This window comes from Neodothiora populina, assembly GCF_041146345.1.
Source record: "Neodothiora populina strain CPC 39397 chromosome Unknown canker_contig_3, whole genome shotgun sequence".
Taxonomy (NCBI): Eukaryota; Fungi; Ascomycota; class Dothideomycetes; order Dothideales; family Dothioraceae; genus Neodothiora; species Neodothiora populina.
The window spans coordinates 1,617,106-1,635,735 of record NW_027191417.1 but is presented as its reverse complement, the minus strand read 5'-3'; the positions used below and the strand labels follow the sequence as shown (position 1 = coordinate 1,635,735).

General features: G+C 50.5%; 3 protein-coding genes across 4 annotated transcripts; all 3 read left to right on the top strand.

Annotated features, from left to right (window-relative positions):
• Window positions 1-410: 410 nt before the first annotated feature.
• AAFC00_004941 (uncharacterized protein) lies at window positions 411-1,584 on the top strand (the record flags this gene model as incomplete). Its single annotated transcript, XM_069344656.1, has 3 exons — window positions 411-779; window positions 851-1,075; window positions 1,144-1,584. The coding sequence occupies 3 exons, from the start codon at window positions 411-413 to the stop codon at window positions 1,582-1,584; spliced, it is 1,035 nt and encodes a 344-aa protein (XP_069197089.1).
• A 1,510-nt stretch (window positions 1,585-3,094) lies between these two features.
• Window positions 3,095-4,989, top strand: AAFC00_004940 (uncharacterized protein; the record flags this gene model as incomplete). The annotated part of the gene is made up of 4 exons (XM_069344655.1): window positions 3,095-3,384; window positions 3,453-4,449; window positions 4,503-4,667; window positions 4,729-4,989. The coding sequence occupies 4 exons, from the start codon at window positions 3,095-3,097 to the stop codon at window positions 4,987-4,989; spliced, it is 1,713 nt and encodes a 570-aa protein (XP_069197088.1).
• A 9,528-nt stretch (window positions 4,990-14,517) lies between these two features.
• Window positions 14,518-16,872, top strand: AAFC00_004939 (uncharacterized protein; the record flags this gene model as incomplete). Of its 2 annotated transcripts, none has more annotated exons than XM_069344654.1 (2): window positions 14,518-15,978; window positions 16,060-16,872. In XM_069344654.1, the coding sequence occupies 2 exons, from the start codon at window positions 14,518-14,520 to the stop codon at window positions 16,870-16,872; spliced, it is 2,274 nt and encodes a 757-aa protein (XP_069197086.1). The 2 variants fall into 2 exon arrangements, with proteins under 2 accessions (XP_069197086.1, XP_069197087.1); XM_069348652.1 differs by having other exon boundaries at window positions 16,060-16,862.
• Between the last annotated feature and the right edge of the window lie 1,758 nt (window positions 16,873-18,630).

Genomic DNA, 18,630 nt, shown 5'->3' with positions numbered 1-18,630 from the left:
AACGAGCTTGAGCACGGGCGCATCAAAGTGACGAAAGCAAAACACCTTGACCCCTCAGCATCCGGGCACTCGCTTGGGGGTGAGTTTTGGAGTTGCAAGAGAGGAAATAAGTGCAGCAGCAGGTGCTTTTCTAGTACTGGACACTGAAGCTAGTAGTAGTAGCTGTCTAGGTGGACCTTATGTAAACTGAAGCAATTCTTCCCATCGCATTAACCTCGTCCTACTTTCGTATACCCCGCCAGCCACTCTATACCTTACCATACCTTACCTCATCTCACCCTACCTTGACTTACTCGCCATAACTTCTCGCGTGCCTGTCACTGGTGAACCTGTTTCTCTTCTCATTGTCTCTGCTACAACGATTGACTTATCGTGAATTTGGTACCATACCTTCTTGCGCGACGCTCATAATGCTCCGAACAAGTGCTCCGAGATCGGCCGTTCGCGCGCTCAACTCCATCACCACCGCCTCGACTCGATCATCCATCAATGCATCTCTCCGACCTACCCAGTTCACATCGAGGCTGTGTACTATCAGCAAAGCGCGTCCCAATGCAGCCGTCAAACCATTGACCATGGCAATGGCGCGTCACCAGTCGGGTCCGCCATACGACAAAGTCGACAAGAAGGCGGAAGAGAGCCTGGCGGAGAAAGCCCTCAAGGCTACCCCAGAGACCGTCTCCGTTGACTCTTCCACTCACCCTGTCTTCGGAGAGGTCGGTCTCAAGGAGGAAAAGGACAAGGACGCCGACATGATGGCCGGTGTCAAGGCTGATCTGGTTCGTCCCCTACATGACTGTTGCTGTGGACATTTTCGCCCTACTCATGCTTATCGTGATCGTTGTTCTAGGCGACTATCAGAGAAACCTTCTCCCTGCAGGATGTGCCCAGACAGGCCTATGTTGTCGGCATGGCCGGTGTTTTGCCCTACCTTGCTACTTCTCTTTCCACCGTATTTTGCGCATACGAGATCAACCATGCCCACGCTCATGGCTCGGGTGTTCTGCTGAGCGATCAGACCGCCGAGCTTCTTCTTCATGTCATCGAGCCTTTGCAGGTCGGATATGGTGCAGTGGTGAGTATTATCCCCTCTTCCCACAGTCTTTCTATTCAGCGATCGGGCTGCTGCTGACTTTCGCACAGATCATCTCTTTCCTCGGCGCCATCCACTGGGGTCTCGAGTGGGCCGGTTTCGGCGGCCACCAGGGATATCCAAGATATGCCATCGGCATCGTTGCACCCGCCGTCGCATGGCCCACGATCCTCATGCCGGTAGAGCAGGCTCTCATCACCCAATTTTTGGCATTTGTCTTCCTCTACTACACCGACAGTCGTGCTGCCCAACGAGGATGGGCGCCCTCGTGGTACTCTGTGTACAGATTCGTCCTCACCTTCATCGTAGGCGCATCCATTGTCATCTCGCTGGTGGGCAGAGGGCAGATTGCGGACAGGGTAGGCAAGCTGCCGGGACCAGCCGACCGCATCAAGGCTCTCAGAGACTCTCAGACCATGCAGGCGGAGAAAGAGGAGGCAGAGAAGAGAGCAAAGCAGATTGCTGCAGACGAGGCTGAAGATGAGGAGTAGAAGTCCCAACATCGCAGGCCTCGTCACTCTCGTCCGAAGGAGAAATTGTCTCGCGCCCGTGATTCGAGCGAAAAGTAGACGTTATCAGCCCCCTTGGGTCGAGCGTCTGCATTTGTATCCTATGTATAGCTGAATCCGAAGTCCCATGATCAATAATTCAATTTTTGCCCCCCTGTCTGTAATTTGGAACTGACGCCTGTCCGGAGAAATTAGTCCAAGAGGCACAGCACTGGACTGTCGGGGGGAAGTGCGGCGGCGCTCTCGAACCCTCGATGCACGACTTCGTTGGGCTCTATCTGGATAAAATACAATGACTTTTGTATCATGGGACTATCATTGGTCGAAACTCGGGGCAGCAATCAACTCGTCTTTCTCCTTCTGGCGCTCCCGACGGCTGTTCTTGTGACTCTGGTCTCTCTCCCGTCCTGCGCCGTATCTTACCACCGTGCGTCGAAACGGTTTCGACGATCCTACTGATCGGCGCTCGTCTCTGCGGCGCCAGCAAATTTTGGTTCTCTGCTGATCACCGAACCTGGGGTACCGAGCGCGCGTTTGTTGGTGCAGCAGAGGAAGAGAAGGAAAAAAGTGTACACGCGTACGGCAGTTCAGTAGTGCAGACGGCGAGCAAGCGACGGGCTTGGAACTTTTCACAATAACCTTGCCTTGTCGACTAACAGCTCACAGAAGTGTACACATGACTGAACACACAGACATTTTTAATATTGGACTCGCTGGCATCTTACGGGGTGGTGCTTGTGTACAGTAGGTACAGTGTGCACCCGGCAATTTCTCCAGATGCCAGATCCGACCGCACCGCTCGCGGCTTTGCGGGCTCCACAGATACAACAATCCATGGGTGATTGTCTCCGGACGGAGGTACAGTAGTAGAGCACGAAGATACAGTACCTTAGTGTGCAGTAAAAGTAGTAGAACGTTCGCGGAGCCTCCTCGCGCGCCGGCCGAATTCATCCTTCCCCATGGAGCGCCGCCGCCATCTCCAGAGAAGGACCGAAGCAAAGGGCAGAAATCCGAAATCAGGATTGGGTTTGGCTCCTGCTTTTTGGCTTTGGCTTTGGCCTATGGCTTTGGCGGGGCTCGTGGGTATCTTTTGGTGGGGGATTTCATCATACCTTGATCACTGAAATACCAGGTCCACTGTCCACTCTGTCCATTATTCGTACAAAACCAAAAATCGGTCCCTTCCCTCCCTGTCAATCCGTGTTTCTTATTATTCATTCCTCCTTGCATGATACCCTTTCTCTCCTAAATTTTTCCGCTTTGTCCGCCAACCTTCTGCCTCCGTATAAACATCTTAAACAGGGTTTCACTGTTTCAGCGCATACTGCTCTGCAATTTTCGCACGGGGTTCACACAAGTACATCTAGTCGTTTTTCCACACATAAGACTCGCTCTGCTGCACTGCTGTCGTCTTCTGTATCTCATATTGAAACTAAGCGATCCAACGCGAAAAGTTCATCTGTACAGCTCTTGTCCTTGTAGAATAGACACAATGGACGGCTCACATGCCATTCCCATCTTGGGAGGCAGTCAGGAGATCGACCATGACTTGACCAAGGCCGGCGCGGGCACGAAGAAGCCCAAGATCAGAACAGAATCGCACAGCGCAACCAGACCGCCGTTGAACAGATTCACTACCAGCCATGAGAATATTCTTCAAGAGTACTTCATCGGTGCCATTGATCAAGGTACCACGAGTACCCGGTTCATCATCTTCAATGGCACTGGTGAGCCCGTGGCGATGCACCAGCTAGAGTTCAAGCAAATATATCCCGAGTCTGGGTAAGTTTCTCTGATGTGTTTGTCGACTCAATGTATAGAAGTGTGGTTGACTAAGACCATGACAACAGCTGGCACGAACACGACCCTTATGAGTTGATCAGCACGGTGAATGAGTGTGTCGAGATTGCGACCAAGAAGTTCGTTGAGATGGGTCACACGGTTCAGGATATCAAGGCAATTGGTATCACTAACCAAAGAGAAACCACTCTGGTGTGGGACCGTGAGACTGGTGAACCGCTACATAACGCCATTGCCTGGCCCGATACCAGGGTGGCACACCTTGTCCGCGAGTACAAGGCGAAGAAGGGTGACAAGGACCTGTCTCAAATCTGTGGTCTGCCATTGTCAACCTACCCTTCCGCCATGAAGTTGGTCTGGCTGTTGGAACACGTTGGGAAGGTCAAGGAAGCATACGACGCTGGCCGTCTCTGCTTCGGAACGGTAGACACCTGGCTGGTTTACAACCTCAATGGCGGTAAGGAGAAGAATGTCTACGTGACGGACTCGACCAATGCCTCGAGAACAATGTTCATGAACCTCCACACTGTCAAGTATGACGACGAGCTCCTTGGCTTCTTCGGTCTCGACCGCGAATTGCTCAATCTGCCCAAGATCGTGCCTTCTTCCTGCCCCGACTCTTACGGTACCATGGCATACGGCCCACTCAAGGGTCTGAAGATTGCTGGTGTCCTCGGCGACCAGTCTGCGGCGCTGGTGGGCCAACAAGGCTTCACCCCAGGCTCGGCCAAGAACACATATGGAACAGGTTGCTTCCTTCTCTACAACGTTGGAGAAAAGCCCACGATATCTTCACACGGCCTGCTTGCAACTATCGCATACGACTTTGGCAGAGCACGAAAACCCGTGTACGCTCTCGAAGGATCAGTCGCAGTCGCCGGTTCTGGTGTCAAGTTTCTGATGAACAACTTGGGCTTCATCGCACATTCAGACAAGGTTTCCGAACTGGCCGCAACTGTTGACGATAATGGAGGTTGCGTGTTTGTTACCGCTTTCTCGGGTCTCTTCGCACCTTACTGGATCGATGATGCCAAGGGTACCATCTTTGTACGTCATTCGGAAGTCATCACATATACTGGCAGTCACTGATTATAGCGCAGGGCATCACTCAGTTCACGCAGCGTGGCCACATTGCACGCGCAACGCTCGAGGCAACATGCTTCCAGACAAAGGCTATTCTGGATGCTATGGAGTTGGACAGCGGACACACTCTCAGCAACCTGGCTGTCGATGGTGGCATGTGCAATTCTGATATTTGCATGCAGGTTCGTTCCATATCACGCTCCTTTTTGCACTTGCCTCTCCGTGCTGACATTTGAACTTCAGACACAAGCGAACATCATTGGCATCCCGGTGGATCGCCCATCCATGCGTGAAACCACCGCCCTCGGAGCCGCTATTGCCGCAGGCTTCGCCGTGGACATCTGGTCCGAGTTTAGCGAGCTGAAGGCCATCAACCAGAAGGACCGAACTATTTTCGAGCCCAACACGTCGCCAGAAGAGAGTGAGAAGATGTTCAAGAAGTGGGAGCGTGCCGTCAGCATGTGCCGTGGCTGGCTAGACGTCGACGATGAGGAGAACAATTAAGACAACCTAAGATATATACTCAAGAGGTGGTAGAGGAAGTCTGATTTACTGGTGGAGCGTTTAATGTTGGAAACATGTCTTCTTAGGATACCCAACTGGTCGGTAATGCTGGTGTCTTGGTCGAGTAGAAGCCGATGAGCGGCTGTTAGAAACATCTGTGAATTGTGTCGAAACTATTGTCATGAACAAACACGCTGCCCTGCACCTCACTCTCATCATCGCGAGTCTTGCGTCTCGAAATCCCCCTGATAGACGGTGGAGATGTTGGAGCTAGTTCAGTCAAGACGTGCATGCTGTATACTTGCGACAGCTGGACGTTGAAGTTAACTTGAAGTCTTGGCTTTGACATGAAACAGCGGTCTACATGGGATAGCATACCGCGAAACTCAAACACTGCTATTCGATCTGTGTGACCAAAGTAGGCTCTACCCCCGTCACGATCCGCATCTTTTGTTGATTCGGAATGGCACCCGACGGATATTGCGCTTGCTCTCTCCATGGCATCAGGCTGGGATCCACCCTGCTTGGCCAGCAGCAAACTTCGTCTCGTTCCATCTGGGAACGACAGCTCGCAAATCAATTCCACCAACCGAGTGCGCGATCTCGGCGCAGCCCATCCAGCAGGGCACACGCTGCGTACAGTACTGCAGGTGGGTCGATCACCAAATGTCCGACGACCCCATTGTAATCCTGGGGTCCTTGGGTCCCCAGCTTCATGGGTGCCGCTGCCGCTGCTGCTGCGAGCACATCGCAGAGTGAAAACAGAAACGTGTACACCAACGTGCCACGAAATCATTATCGACGACATGTCACGTCACACGTTGGCGTTGTTGTCGCACGCTGTCACAGATACCGCGACAAGGCAGATTATCCAGCAAACAAGCGACACCTTTTGGCTCTTTCCCACGATCTGCCCAATCAATAACTCTATATTGGCTAATCGCGCCATTTCGATTCACCTACAGACCGTGATCCACCTGCTGGTACTGAGCCCAGCTTCGCAATGTCGCATTTACGGGACTCCTGATTCCTGGAGTGCTGGCCTCTGCTGGCCGCACTCGTGGTTTCCACCCGTTCCATCACTGCCCCTCTTCCAGACCCTCTCTCTGTCTTTGGCCCCGCCATATCGCCGGTGGTCATCTTCGGACATATGATCAATCACTTGTAACGATCGCGAAACCGGATACAGGCTGTCGTACGCATCAACTCGGTTTCATACCCCATGAGCACTAGACCATACGTGGCGTCCGCGGTTCTCACTTCCGCAATTGTCAGGGATTTCTATCCACCGTTATCGATCAGAGTTGCAGTACTAGGGGCGACAGGTAGGTATGAAAGGTTGGACCGGAAACTTTCTTATATCCCTATGCTCCGCAGCCTCGTTGCAGAGAAGGATATATCTCAAGAGACCTGTATACGCTGATTCGTAGTCTGACACCGAAATCACATTTTCCTTTTCAATCACATTCTTCTTCCTGCAGCATCGCTTTTTTGCTATCCCGAAAGAAGTCTACAAAGCAAAGTCGCACCGCATACGCCAGTCATCATGTGCGATTACACTCAAGTCGAGTTCAGATGCCGCCACTGCCGTTATACTGTGCGAGCCTGGTGTGTCAAGTATCAAGAAACGCACAAGCGCTGTCCACCAAACATCGTCGCCATGTATGTTTTCCTTACATCATGCCGTCATTGCATTACGATGTCCCTTGCATATGCTAGCCCCGCAGCTAACATGGAGATCAACAGTGAATACCGACTCGAAGAACTCTGCAGTAAATACTCCCAACTTTTTTTTCTTATTAGCCTCATCGTTCTTGGCAATATCCGAATAGTGCGAGAGAGCATGTTGAACTGATCACGACTTTCTCAGGCGACTGCAAACCCCCCTCGAAGCCGAAATACCCTAGAGAAAGCGTACGCTCGCCAAAGGGCAAACGGACATGACAAGAAGAACGCGATCTCGCAGGGCCTAGTTGTCCTTGTGACGAGGATTCGCAGATCATGGACAATGATCCCGATAGTTGTTCGATAAGTCATTCGCTATTTATATTTTGTATTACCTAGATGTTAGATGTTGTATACCCAATTTTTATTTTGCTTCGTTAAAAGATACTGTGTTTTCGCTGTCATACGCGATGCCGTTTGTGATTCCCGTTCCCCTAGTATTACGGATCTGTTCTCTCCCGAGATGATAGATTGATACGGTAGTCCTTGTGATACAGCGCGATACCCACAAGCTATAACAGGATGGATATAAGACGAGCGGTCTTGGCTCAAGCTCATGCCCCTCCTCCTCCTCGAATGAGTCGATCGAAAGCTAAAATCTTTTGGAATGTCGCCTCCCGTTATACCTTTTCTCCTTCCTTCCTCCCGCTCTCCCAAGCAATCTGCCTCAGATATATTAAACGCTCTGACTCAAAGTAAGTGGATCCAGATATCCTCAAGCTTGCAAAAGCATGTCGGAATACGTTCGACAGAGGACATCCGGAAGCATGCTTGGTACGTACTCGAGGAAGCATAGGCAAGATACCTTACCTACACTGCAAATACAATGCACAGATGATGAACGATGTCCGACCGCAGCGGATCGCCCTAAGAAACAGCCCAGCCAGCCTTATGAGGAGTCAGGGACGGGAGAGAAAGCAAGGGGACCGAAGGGCCGGCTCGTCCGCTCGATCGCGCGCGTGCGGGATTGCGGATGCAGGTCCCGGGCTGCGCCACCGCTCGAAGCGTCCCGTCCGGGACTTTTTATTCTGGGTCTGTATTGCATGTACGTGTGTATGTGCATCGCATGTGTGCATGCATTGTTGTTAAGGCAAGGCAAGGTAAGGCAGGTAATCAGGTACAAACCCGATTCCACAGACTTGCTCCTCTGGCGGCTCTGGATAGGCTCGCACCTTTTCTTCCTACTACTGACCTTCGGTCAATTTGAAACTTCGATCTCGAGGGCTGATCTGTCTTGGGTAGGAAGAGGTCGCGTGCTTCACTATAGTGATGTGATAAGAACGATGTAAGGTTTTCCACGTCTGTTCTTTTTGGCTCTGTCTTGGTATCTGCGCTGAACCTCGGTAGTTGTAGTGATCATTCTCACGCGATCAGCAAGACAAAAAAAGGGAGGGGCAAATGTGACGGATCTCTTTCTTTTTCTCTTTGCCTTCTGTTGTTATGTCTATCTGCCGAACCCCAGTGCTTACGTGCATGGGTCAATGGGTATATTGTGCCCTATACTACATCCGCATTCCGTGTACAAGTAACGCATTGTGGACTTCGCAAACATGGACGACGCATGAATGCGAATCCTAATAAGGCACGATTGATGTCTAACTTTTGCCAATTCGGACATGGCTGCCGGCACTTGTTCGCATTACATGAGGAAAAACAGCAAGATCAGGGGAGACGGATGGCCGGTGTCAAGTGTGGTCTTTGCTGCGAGTGTGTCAGATATCCCATCTATGCGAGTGCAGGCGCATCCGCTGCTTTCCTTCCGCACGTACGAACGGTATATGCACAGTCACTATACAGGGAAGGAAGGCCTGCAGGCATCATCTTTATCGAACTACAACGAGATACAGTACGTATACATTACTGGTTACCAGGTTTCGTCGAGAGACATAACCAGGTCGTTGGGTCATTTCCTACTCCTTCTCATTCCCTCCTACATTGCATTGCATTACATTGCCTACTTTGTTGCGTCTCGGATGAATCCTACCGCTTGTTTCTGCTTCTGTCTTGGTTCATCGGCGCCGGATTTCTGGAAAGACGTAGCCACGCGGCCGTGCTGTCGGGAGCTTTCTCGGTCCTGTATACCGATGTTTCTATGATAGAAGGCGTTCGTCATCACGACGAGGATCCCTGTCATCTTAGGCATGCCCCCATGCAGTGATTTTCATCGTATATTGTATTCGGGGGTCCGAGTACCTGGAGATTTCGAGAGGCCGAGACACGGCGGCGCGCGCGCATGCACGCACGCTCTTTGAGCAAGTCGATGCCAATGCGATGGATGCAGAACGATGACTACTCTCCATGCTTAGATGCAACGGGAATTGCGGGATGGCTCGCTGGCTTGCTCACCTGCTTGCTGTCGTGGGACGTGTGATTCGACATCGGCATCGTGGCTGATGGGGCGATCCAACATGCGGTCTGACATGGACTGAACCATCGACTCTTGCTTTCGCTAATGCACGTCATCCGTGTTGCTACGCCTTTCGTGTTCACTTTTCTTGTGCCGAGTTTATGCGGTCAGGAAATGTCTGATCCGCAGTGGCGTTCGGTCGATCGCGCAAGCATGTCCATATACCTACTTCACTTCATGCTGAAACCTCTGTTTCGAAAATCGCATCATCAATAGGGAAGATTGGAGCAGTTCACATTACATGAACTTTTGGCTCGTTCGTCAATGCACTTCTATACCATACGAAGCAGCAATCAACCGCTACTCCATCCCGGCCGAATGTCACTTCCCTCGAATCATCTTGATACACGTACAGAATACTGCTATGGAAACCGGATACTTACATTTCCCAGCGCGTGCACACATCCGTTCGTTTTCACCGTCCGTCCCTCTAGTCCTGCACCACGATAGAATCAGTCCTTTTGCCTCGGGAACATATACCGAAGCATAAAAGCCGAGAGACCCGCGACGTCAGACTACTTACCTGCCTTGATATACATATATACACAATAGTAGCAGTAACAGCAGAGCCTCGCGACGGGTGATTACATGCCTCAGAAAGGTCGACCCCTCGGCTCGCGGTCTCCCTTCAGTTCCTTTTTCTCGTCGCGATGGGAGGAATTGGAAGAGGGTCGGGGTGTAGGCCTCTATGTATGAGCAGGGATCTTCGGATCAGACTCCTTGAGGTATCGTGCTGACTGCTCGAGATAGACCTATCAGCACACGTTGACTTGGCAGAGAGGTGTGGGAGGGAAGTTGGGTAAGTGTTTCGCACACGCGCAGGTGTGAGACAAGATGATGGCGTAGAGCCAGAGAAAGCAAAGCGTAATCGGTAAGTTCCAAGCGTTCCAAAGGCGGATGTATGCTCAAGTTGGTACCGAGTTGCGTAGGATCTGTTTCTGTTGATCTTTCGTGTATGAGACGTACCTTCAATTGACAACGATACCTTAACATCACTTTGTAGAGATGATCGGACGGTTGTAACTTAGACGATGGTGCATGACGGCTGTGGCTGTATAGGGTGGTGTTCTGCTAGTGCTGGCGAGGACTACTTGTAGTTATTTGTGTCTTCGCCAGGTACCCTTCACGCATGGCCGTATCATATATTGAAGAAAAAAACTTTCTTCTCACTGTGGCTTCCATAAGTTCGTAATCGCATGATTTGTGAATATGCAGTGTAGAGAGGAAGCATTATAAGGCTGCGAAATGGAAGTGGTGCAATATGCTTTCCAAGGGGACTGCTAATGTGGTTTCGGTGCAACATGCTTTCCAGAAAGACTGTCGATAATCAAGATCGCAGGAATCTGTCTTCTTTGCTTCTTGAGAGCGTGAAGGGCCGACTAGAGGCAGGAGTTGCTTAGTTGCTGAGGCTGGACGAATGAGCATGACATGACAATATACTGTAGGTGGTGGTTCATGATAGAGCTGTCATCATATATACCTTCAATGTGTCCTTTCACGAGTCCGAGTGACAATTTGTTTGAGTTGCAATAGACGTGAGTCTACAATTAGTTTTATCGCTGAGCTCAATGATATATATACCTGATCTTACATACCTGATCTTACACCATCATCCTGCCCTTCTTAACTCTGCACTACTTACTTTTGAAGACATACAAACCAATTCATCATCCATAAACAAAACATCAATCACTCTCACTTTGCACCCATACCAACCAGCAGATATGCCACACATATACCGCCGCCAGAAGTCCCTGCCAGGCTTCGAGCAAAGGTGTCGCAGCTGCGGCAAGCTGGACCACAACCGCCTCGTGACGCGCCACATCTCAACACCTGCGCCCAGACCAGACAAGGACCTTCTGACCGCCACGCTGATGCTCAAGACGATATCCATGGAGACGACCATAATCGACAACTACACGCTCGCACGAGTGATGTTGCTCAACAGCCGCAGGGAAGTAATCTGGGACACGTACGTCTACGACTTTACAAAACCTCTGCGAGAGATCAGGTGTGTTGTGCACAAGAAGACCGGCGTCGAGATATGCAAATTGCAGGCTTGCAATGGAGCTGTTGCTTTCAACGTCGTCAAGGATAGAATGATGGATCTTATGCGCGGACATACTATCGTCACCCACGGAGGTAAGAATGATCTTTCAGCTCTACGCATCGGAGCTTCTGATTTCGCGGCGATGAAACTCCGCGGCTGGCGCGATACCCAGCAGTTTGTAGCTTACAGAGATGAGAAAGACAAACGTGTCCCTGGCGCAGGCTTCAAAGCCATGTTCTTGAGGAGCAAGAGAGTCTATATTCACCGTGCTGTTCATGATGCACGCGCGGATGCGATCGATACCTTGGACTGCTACCGTTTTGGTAGAGAGCAAATCGAATTGCAGCAGAGGGATATGCATGAGCATTTCGAGCTATACATGCGTGGTGGATGGGTTGAAAGAGCTTGCAAGGGAGATCTGGACTGTGTTGTTGGTGGGCGGGTTTTCTGGGATGCTGTTGAGCTCAACGTCAATATCGATTCCAGTGATAATGATGAGGACTGCAGGCAATTTGGACTGGATAAGCAGGAACTTCAGACGGCCGATCTCTCACCCACAGTGTTGAAGCTTGAAGTCATGAACAACGAAGTTCAATATGACTTGCGCCAGCCCTGCGAGCGATGTATCCCAGATAACTTTCAGGTCGTCTCGTACAAGAGGAACAAGAGCGTGAGACAGACGGCATGGTCGGAACCAGGAGTCGGCATTGTGGCATAGCTTTCTGAAGCTCAAGAACATTGATTGCTATTCTTTGCACGCATGTACAGAGTCTGCTTCCTTCCATTACTGTTAGCCTTTCTCCTATTGAAGCCGCATATAGCTCAGTCGATAGTTCTCTTGTCCGGCTGTATGATTTGCCTTCCGCGAGACATTATAATGCAGTATAGCACGTATATTAACGTTGGGAAGTGAGCTTCCAGGTCACTTGACCTTCAGACATGTACAAGGAACGTTCGACGCTATCGCTATACTCGCCTAGGTGGTCGTTGTTGCGTTGGCGGCTCTAACGTGAATAGAATTTTTCTTTCTTTTCCATCCGCTCGGTCCTTATTTAAAGGCACATTTCAGTGCATGACTCGAGAATGTGGAACGACGTTGGTTTTTAATGATCAGCCGCGGCAGCGAGGCGAAGCAGCACGGTGGTCAAGACTGTCCTCTGGTAATATGGAGCCAGGACCGTCTGCCCCAGGAGCCTGTGCGATTCCGAGAGCACCATATTGGATGACATGAAACGCGAGCAGCCAATGTTAATCTTGATGCGGATGGGTATGATGCGGCATTGACTGGTCCTTCCATAGAGTCTAAGATGTTTGAACAGGCCCGATCGGCCGACGGGTAGTCGAATTGATTAAATTCGTTCCAGTCTGAAGCAGGCCTTATGAGACATGGTGAGCTCAGGCATCTGGCAGCGCTGTAACAGTATAGCGTTGGCAATGCATGCCAGACCGCTCTCGAAAGAAAAATATTGAAGTGATACTGCAGAATAGGCCGAGTGTTGTCCTTGACCATGACAAAGACTCCATTAATTCAAGTACCACCGAGACCGCACCCTGCCACACTCGCTCGAGTGCTAGTAAACTTCTGGGGCGAGAATCTAGTGATTCCTGCTCGCGGATTTGGAGCGCGAGACGGTGAAGTGTGATACAAACGATGTTGTGTTACCACATGGAAGAGTTGATGTCTCGACACATTTTGTGGCGTGGTAAATTGATTACCTACCGAAGCTACGCTAGTCGCGGACACTACTAGCAGTCTGTGAGTCTTGCGGCGATATGCCAATGACTTGCCCAATGCGTACATGGCATTTGTAAGGTGACACGGTCTGCGAATTCGAGCTTGATATCAGTATCATATCTCTAGCCTCTGATCGTCAGAGGATTTCATTAAAATCATAGTTGGTGAGAGAAGCTCAAAGACAATCCACGAACGATCTCTGGCGTTGACCATTCCTGCAAATTCGAGATCGACGATGTCCACTTGCGTCACTTGGGTCCTCGGGGCGTTGCTTAGTCTTTGCATTGTACTATAGCAGTGGTGGGGCCTGTTCACGACGTCTGTGTAAAAGTCTAGACCAGTGCGAAGCCATTGTGTGATTTTCTGAACCCAAGGCAGGTTTTACAGTCGAACACACTCAACACCGTTCCTCCAGAGTGGAAAGTCGACCCGCCAGCATACACTGGACCTCAGGTACTGTATGTTGTCCTGATTGCTATACTTGACTCATGATGCTACCTTAATCATGGAGAAATGACTTGCGCGGCTGCCCCTTTTGCACGTGCTTGCTTGAAGCTTCCTATGAATAGCATTGTCGCTGCGCCGCGGAAGGTGGAAATTCGTAGACGCGTCGCAAGCAGTCAGCAGAGACCAACCTGAGGCTTGGATCCATCCACGTGGTGAAAAAAAGTCATTTGAAAAAGATTGCCAACGAAGCGATACGACATTAATAATCGACAAGCTTGTCGCCAGTGAGCTGGTATGCGAATTGGTAGGACCGCGGTTCACGGTTCATTATTGATGATCCTCAAGGCGCATGTGCAAGCTGCAGCGAACCCCACATTCTGGCAGCCCAAAACAAGCGAGCCGCTTGAGGAAAGAGTCGAGTAAGAAAGCCACAATTGCCACGCCGGTTGTGGCCACATCCGGCAATAACAGGTCTCGGATAAAGGCACAAGGTACACAACCCTGCATGTCAGTCAGGTATCTTACTCGAGTATCGCATCGCTGTATACCTGTGTTTGACTTCATACTACAGTTCAATAATCTCTACTTTGCTCGCAGAGATCAACTCCAGAAGCAGGATAAATGTCCACTACTTTTTCCAATCTCGTCTACCCCAAGCCGGAGACGGGTGTTATGGTTCCAACCGGTGTTCGCCCCGGTCTTATGCCGGTCCCTTTGGAAAAGCGTTCGAAAACAGTGGTCCCGTCTCCAGATCTTGGTGAACAGTGCGAAGCTATTGGCCCTATCCATATCAAACCCTGAGAAAACAACGCGCGCATGGCACCGCTAGATCCGGGTTTGACAGATTTCCTGCGTATGCGACCTTAAAGTCGAAAGAGGGGGGCTCTGCCTATTTCATATGGAGTTCTTATCACTCCACTGCATGTGTCTTTCCTTACTTCGTGGTGAATTACTCCTTCGCTTTTTTCGCTTCCATGTCCTCGTGTCCTCGAGTCCCTGAAACTCTCTTTGCCGGATCGAAACGGGACAGTTGATTTACATTGTCATGTCTGTCACGGCGTGCCAGTAATCCTTTTTTTTGTATTTGTTCATGTTGAGAGCTGCGCTTTCGATTCTAAAAGTACCCCAACAAACATACCTTACTCACAGTAATTGACCCCCAACATGGAGTCAAACCCGTTTGGGGATGAGAGGGCCACATCTTCGGCCCACTCCTCGGACACTGCAGTCGATGCGGACAGTCCGGTCAACCCTGAGACACATCCCGCACGCTCAGATCAAGCAACAACTGCAACACAATCAGGGGGCGTTCAAGAAGACGCCACCCAAACAGACAATGCACAAGCAAAGACAACTACCCACACAGATGAGACCCAGACGAATTTTACAAGCAACCCCAACGAGGAACAAGCAAATTCGTCTCAATCACAGTCACAGGAGGCACAACCAAGCCGGTCCAAAGTAGACCTAACATTGGAGCTGCCAAGACCATTTGTGAACCGAAGTACAACATTTCCACCTCCTTTGAGTGGTGGTGCTCCTAATGAAGCAGAGAATGAAAACAAGGAGGAAACCGCCACCCGTCGTCGGGGAGCAACATTGTCCTCGGTGAGACATTCCATGGAACCTGGAGACAGACTTGATGCCATTCATGAAAATCATGCTATGAATAATGCGCAGGCGGAGACAGGCTCAGTCAAGAGCTCATCGATGGGAAGTCGAGTGGCTGGCGGTCGCAGCGCTTCCGGCATCAGTCGGCGTCGTACCAGAGGCTTTACCCTCAATCGGGCGCCGACTAGTCTTGTTCGTCGGCCCACAGCAATCGCATCTGGTCGTGCTCCGTCTATGATCTCGGACCAAGAGATCCCAGGCGGTTTCACGTTGGCAGGACCAGATATCCAAGCAGCCCAGAATCAGCCATATATTGACCCAGCCTATGCAGCCCTCAATCCTGCCTATGTTCAGCCAACCAACAACCGTCCAGTATGGGGTCTGGCCAAACCCTTACCCCGTGTGTTGCGACCAGGCATGGTGCCTACGCCGTCAGAGTTGAATCTGAGTGGACCTGGTGAGAGCGGGCAACAACAGCAGCAGCAGCAGCAACCGGCAGAAAGTAGCGCGTCCCAGTGGGATGTGGATGACATCGAGAAGGGAAAGCCTTCGCTACGACGCGCTGGTACTTTCCAGGCTGTCAGTGATCTGACCGCCCAGCGTGAAGCGCGGCTGCTCCGCCGTGGTACAATCACCTCAGACGCGCGGACGTCTGTCGATGAGCAAGGCGGTCGATCCAACAATGGTGTGGAACCATTCCCGAGCTTCCCACAGTCTTTCCCACAGGCAATGCCTACGCCCATCCAGGAGACCGAGGAGGAAGGTCCAAATTACTTTGAACGGATGAACTCTCAACCATATTCCTTCAACCAGAGCGCGCGCCGCCCGACCATAACAAGGTTCGACGACAACGTCTCCGAAGCCGACACGGCCATGGAGAACGACGAGGAATGGCCGGCTCTTACTCCATATGATATCAAAATGGGAAACCCAGATGATGAGATTCACAATCATCATACCCATTGGTCAATCATTCGGACGAGGTACAGAGAGCCACTTGCGGAATTTCTTGGTGTAAGTGATTCGACTTTTTCGTCATCCTCTTCCGTCCTACTCACACTATGACTTGTCGCTGATCATTGTGTGTGTTTACAGGCTCTCGTGCAACTCACCATCGCCTTTTGCGCCGATCTGTCAGTCACCGTCTCCAATAACCCCAACAACTTCTCTGCCTCCTATGCCTGGGGTTTCGCGTCCATGACCGGCATCTACATCGCTGGTGGAATATCTGGTGCTCATCTCAACCCTGCCATCTCTCTTTTGCTGTGGGTCTACCGAGGCTTCCCTCTGCGCAAAGTACCCGCATACATATTCGCCCAAGTACTTGCGGCTTTCCTCGCAGGCTTGATAGCATTTGGTCTCTACCGATCAGCCATCATCGAGTATGCAGCTGGACTCAACCTCGGCGCATCCGGGACCGCAGATTCATTCATCACAAGTCGAAGACACGGGACTGTGGACGCGGCGACGGCTTTCTTCAATGAGTTCGTCGCCACTGCATTCCTCGCAGTCGCTGTTCTTGCCATGGGAGATGACAGTAATGCACCGCCTGGAGCGGGTATGTCGGCTCTCGTCCTCGGTCTTGTCATCACAGTCCTCTGCATGGCTTTCGGATACAACACTGGCGCAGCAATGAACCCTAGCCGAGACTTTGGTCCGCGACTCGCTCTTCTCGCAGTCGGATACGGTGGTCACTTGTTCAGGAATGGCTACTGGGTCTATGGGCCATGGGTGGCAACCATTCTAGGTGCACTCGTAGGAGGAGGCATGTACGACATTGCCATCTTCGTCGGTGGTGAGAGTCCGATCAACTATCCTCGCAAGAGAATCTGGAGAGCAGGACACAAGTTCAAGAAGAGAATGCACAAGAGGCTTAGGCGCGAAGAGATTCCTGATGCGTTGCGTTGAGTCTGTTCGCTGCCTTTGTATTTCTTGTATCGCACAATCTTCTTTTTGCTTATACCCCTGTGATCCTGCACAGCCATGGTTCAATCTAGCCTAATCTCATCTCGACGTCACCGTCGGGGGTTTGTCTCACAAGAGTCGACTTCAGACCTCAAATGTTCACTGTCATCCACGTCAACATCAACATCATCAGCATAAAAAACACCGACTCAAACGATTGCATGCCCGGCTGGTCCGGAGCAGCATCAAAAACCTCGTCATTACTGCACTGCTTCCACCGTGGAACCTCCACTGCTCCCATCACCACCAAAAGGAAGGACAAGACTTGCTCATAGAAAGATTTGAGCATGAGCAAAAGCCACCAAAAGCGTCGCCCCTCTTCTCCTCGGACTTTTGGAAGATCGCACACCAGACACATTGGATTTGTCAAAGATTGTCTGCCAAAATCATTTCGTATTTCTTTTTCTCTCGTCACTAGACTGTCAGCATGCGATAAATCCCCTAGACTGTTTTGACTTTCACTCCAAATCGCCATTCCTCCAGACTGTTATTCTTTTCTTCGCCAGAGGGGCAAACGTCTAAAAAGATTGCTATCAGTTCGTTGTTTGTTTGTTCTTCGGTGGTTCCACTCCTGGCACTGAAGCCACCGCCACCACCACCACCACCACTCAAAATTACACGTTCTTTTGCCTGTTTAATCTGCCTGTCTTATCTGCTTGTCTTTTTATTGTCGTGATAACACGTCGTGTGCTTTCTGTCGTCTATCTCTAGACACAATCCTCTCTCTGCATCTGTCTTTACTTGGTCCATCATTTAGCGTTGCCGCTTGCTCGCTATCGTCACTCTCTCTTGGTTTTACTTTTACTCGGCTTGTTATAATGACTCTCTCGCGCTCACTTTACATCTCTTTCCATTCTTGTTCTTCTGCTCTAGATTGTTACGATACTTAGATAGAAAGAACGACTGATTTCTCCTCCCACTTGATTTTAAGAGGGGAGGCGTGGAGAACTAGACTCTTTGTGTTCCCTTTTGGATTTCTGCTGGTGATGTGTACATGGTTACTCATTTGTGCGAGTAAGTGGGTGAGTGAGTAGGTGACTTGAATATTCAGGCGATCTGAGATGTGTATACGTATGCATGTTCTTTTTCTGTTGTCTATATTACACATACACACCGCGGTGTGTTTCCATATCGACCTTCGACTCTTTGTCTACATCTACATCTAGCTCCAAATCCATCTCTATCTCTATCTCTAAACCCCTCCACATCCATCCACCCCATCCCCACTTTCCAACATCATCCAAGGAAACCTCTAACACCATCCCAAAAAAGAAAGAAAAAACAGGAGTCCAACTTATTTCCCAAAACAGTAATTCTAGGAAGCAGAAGGCGCAGGCGGCGGCATAGGCTTATCAGGCAAATCATGTCTCCGCACCCCATTCCCACCGCCATTCGCGGTGGTCCTTGTTTCGTGACGGAAGATATCAGCGTCTTCGAGACCTTTGCTCAGCGCCGTCGATGCGGCTGTCGAGATGTTTTTTGACGTTGCTTCCTTTGATGTTGTAGATAGAAGCGAAGAGTGGGAAGAAGTGGAAGAAGTAGAAGAAGAGGGAATAGCGAGATAAATAGCTAATGGACTCGCTATTATGAGTGTAGACAGCAGGGGTCGGCGAGAGAGGTTTAGGAGGAGGGAGGACATTCTGTTTCTCTTTTTTCTTCTTATCGCCTTCTTGCTAGGTGGAAGGGGCAATGGATGAGTTA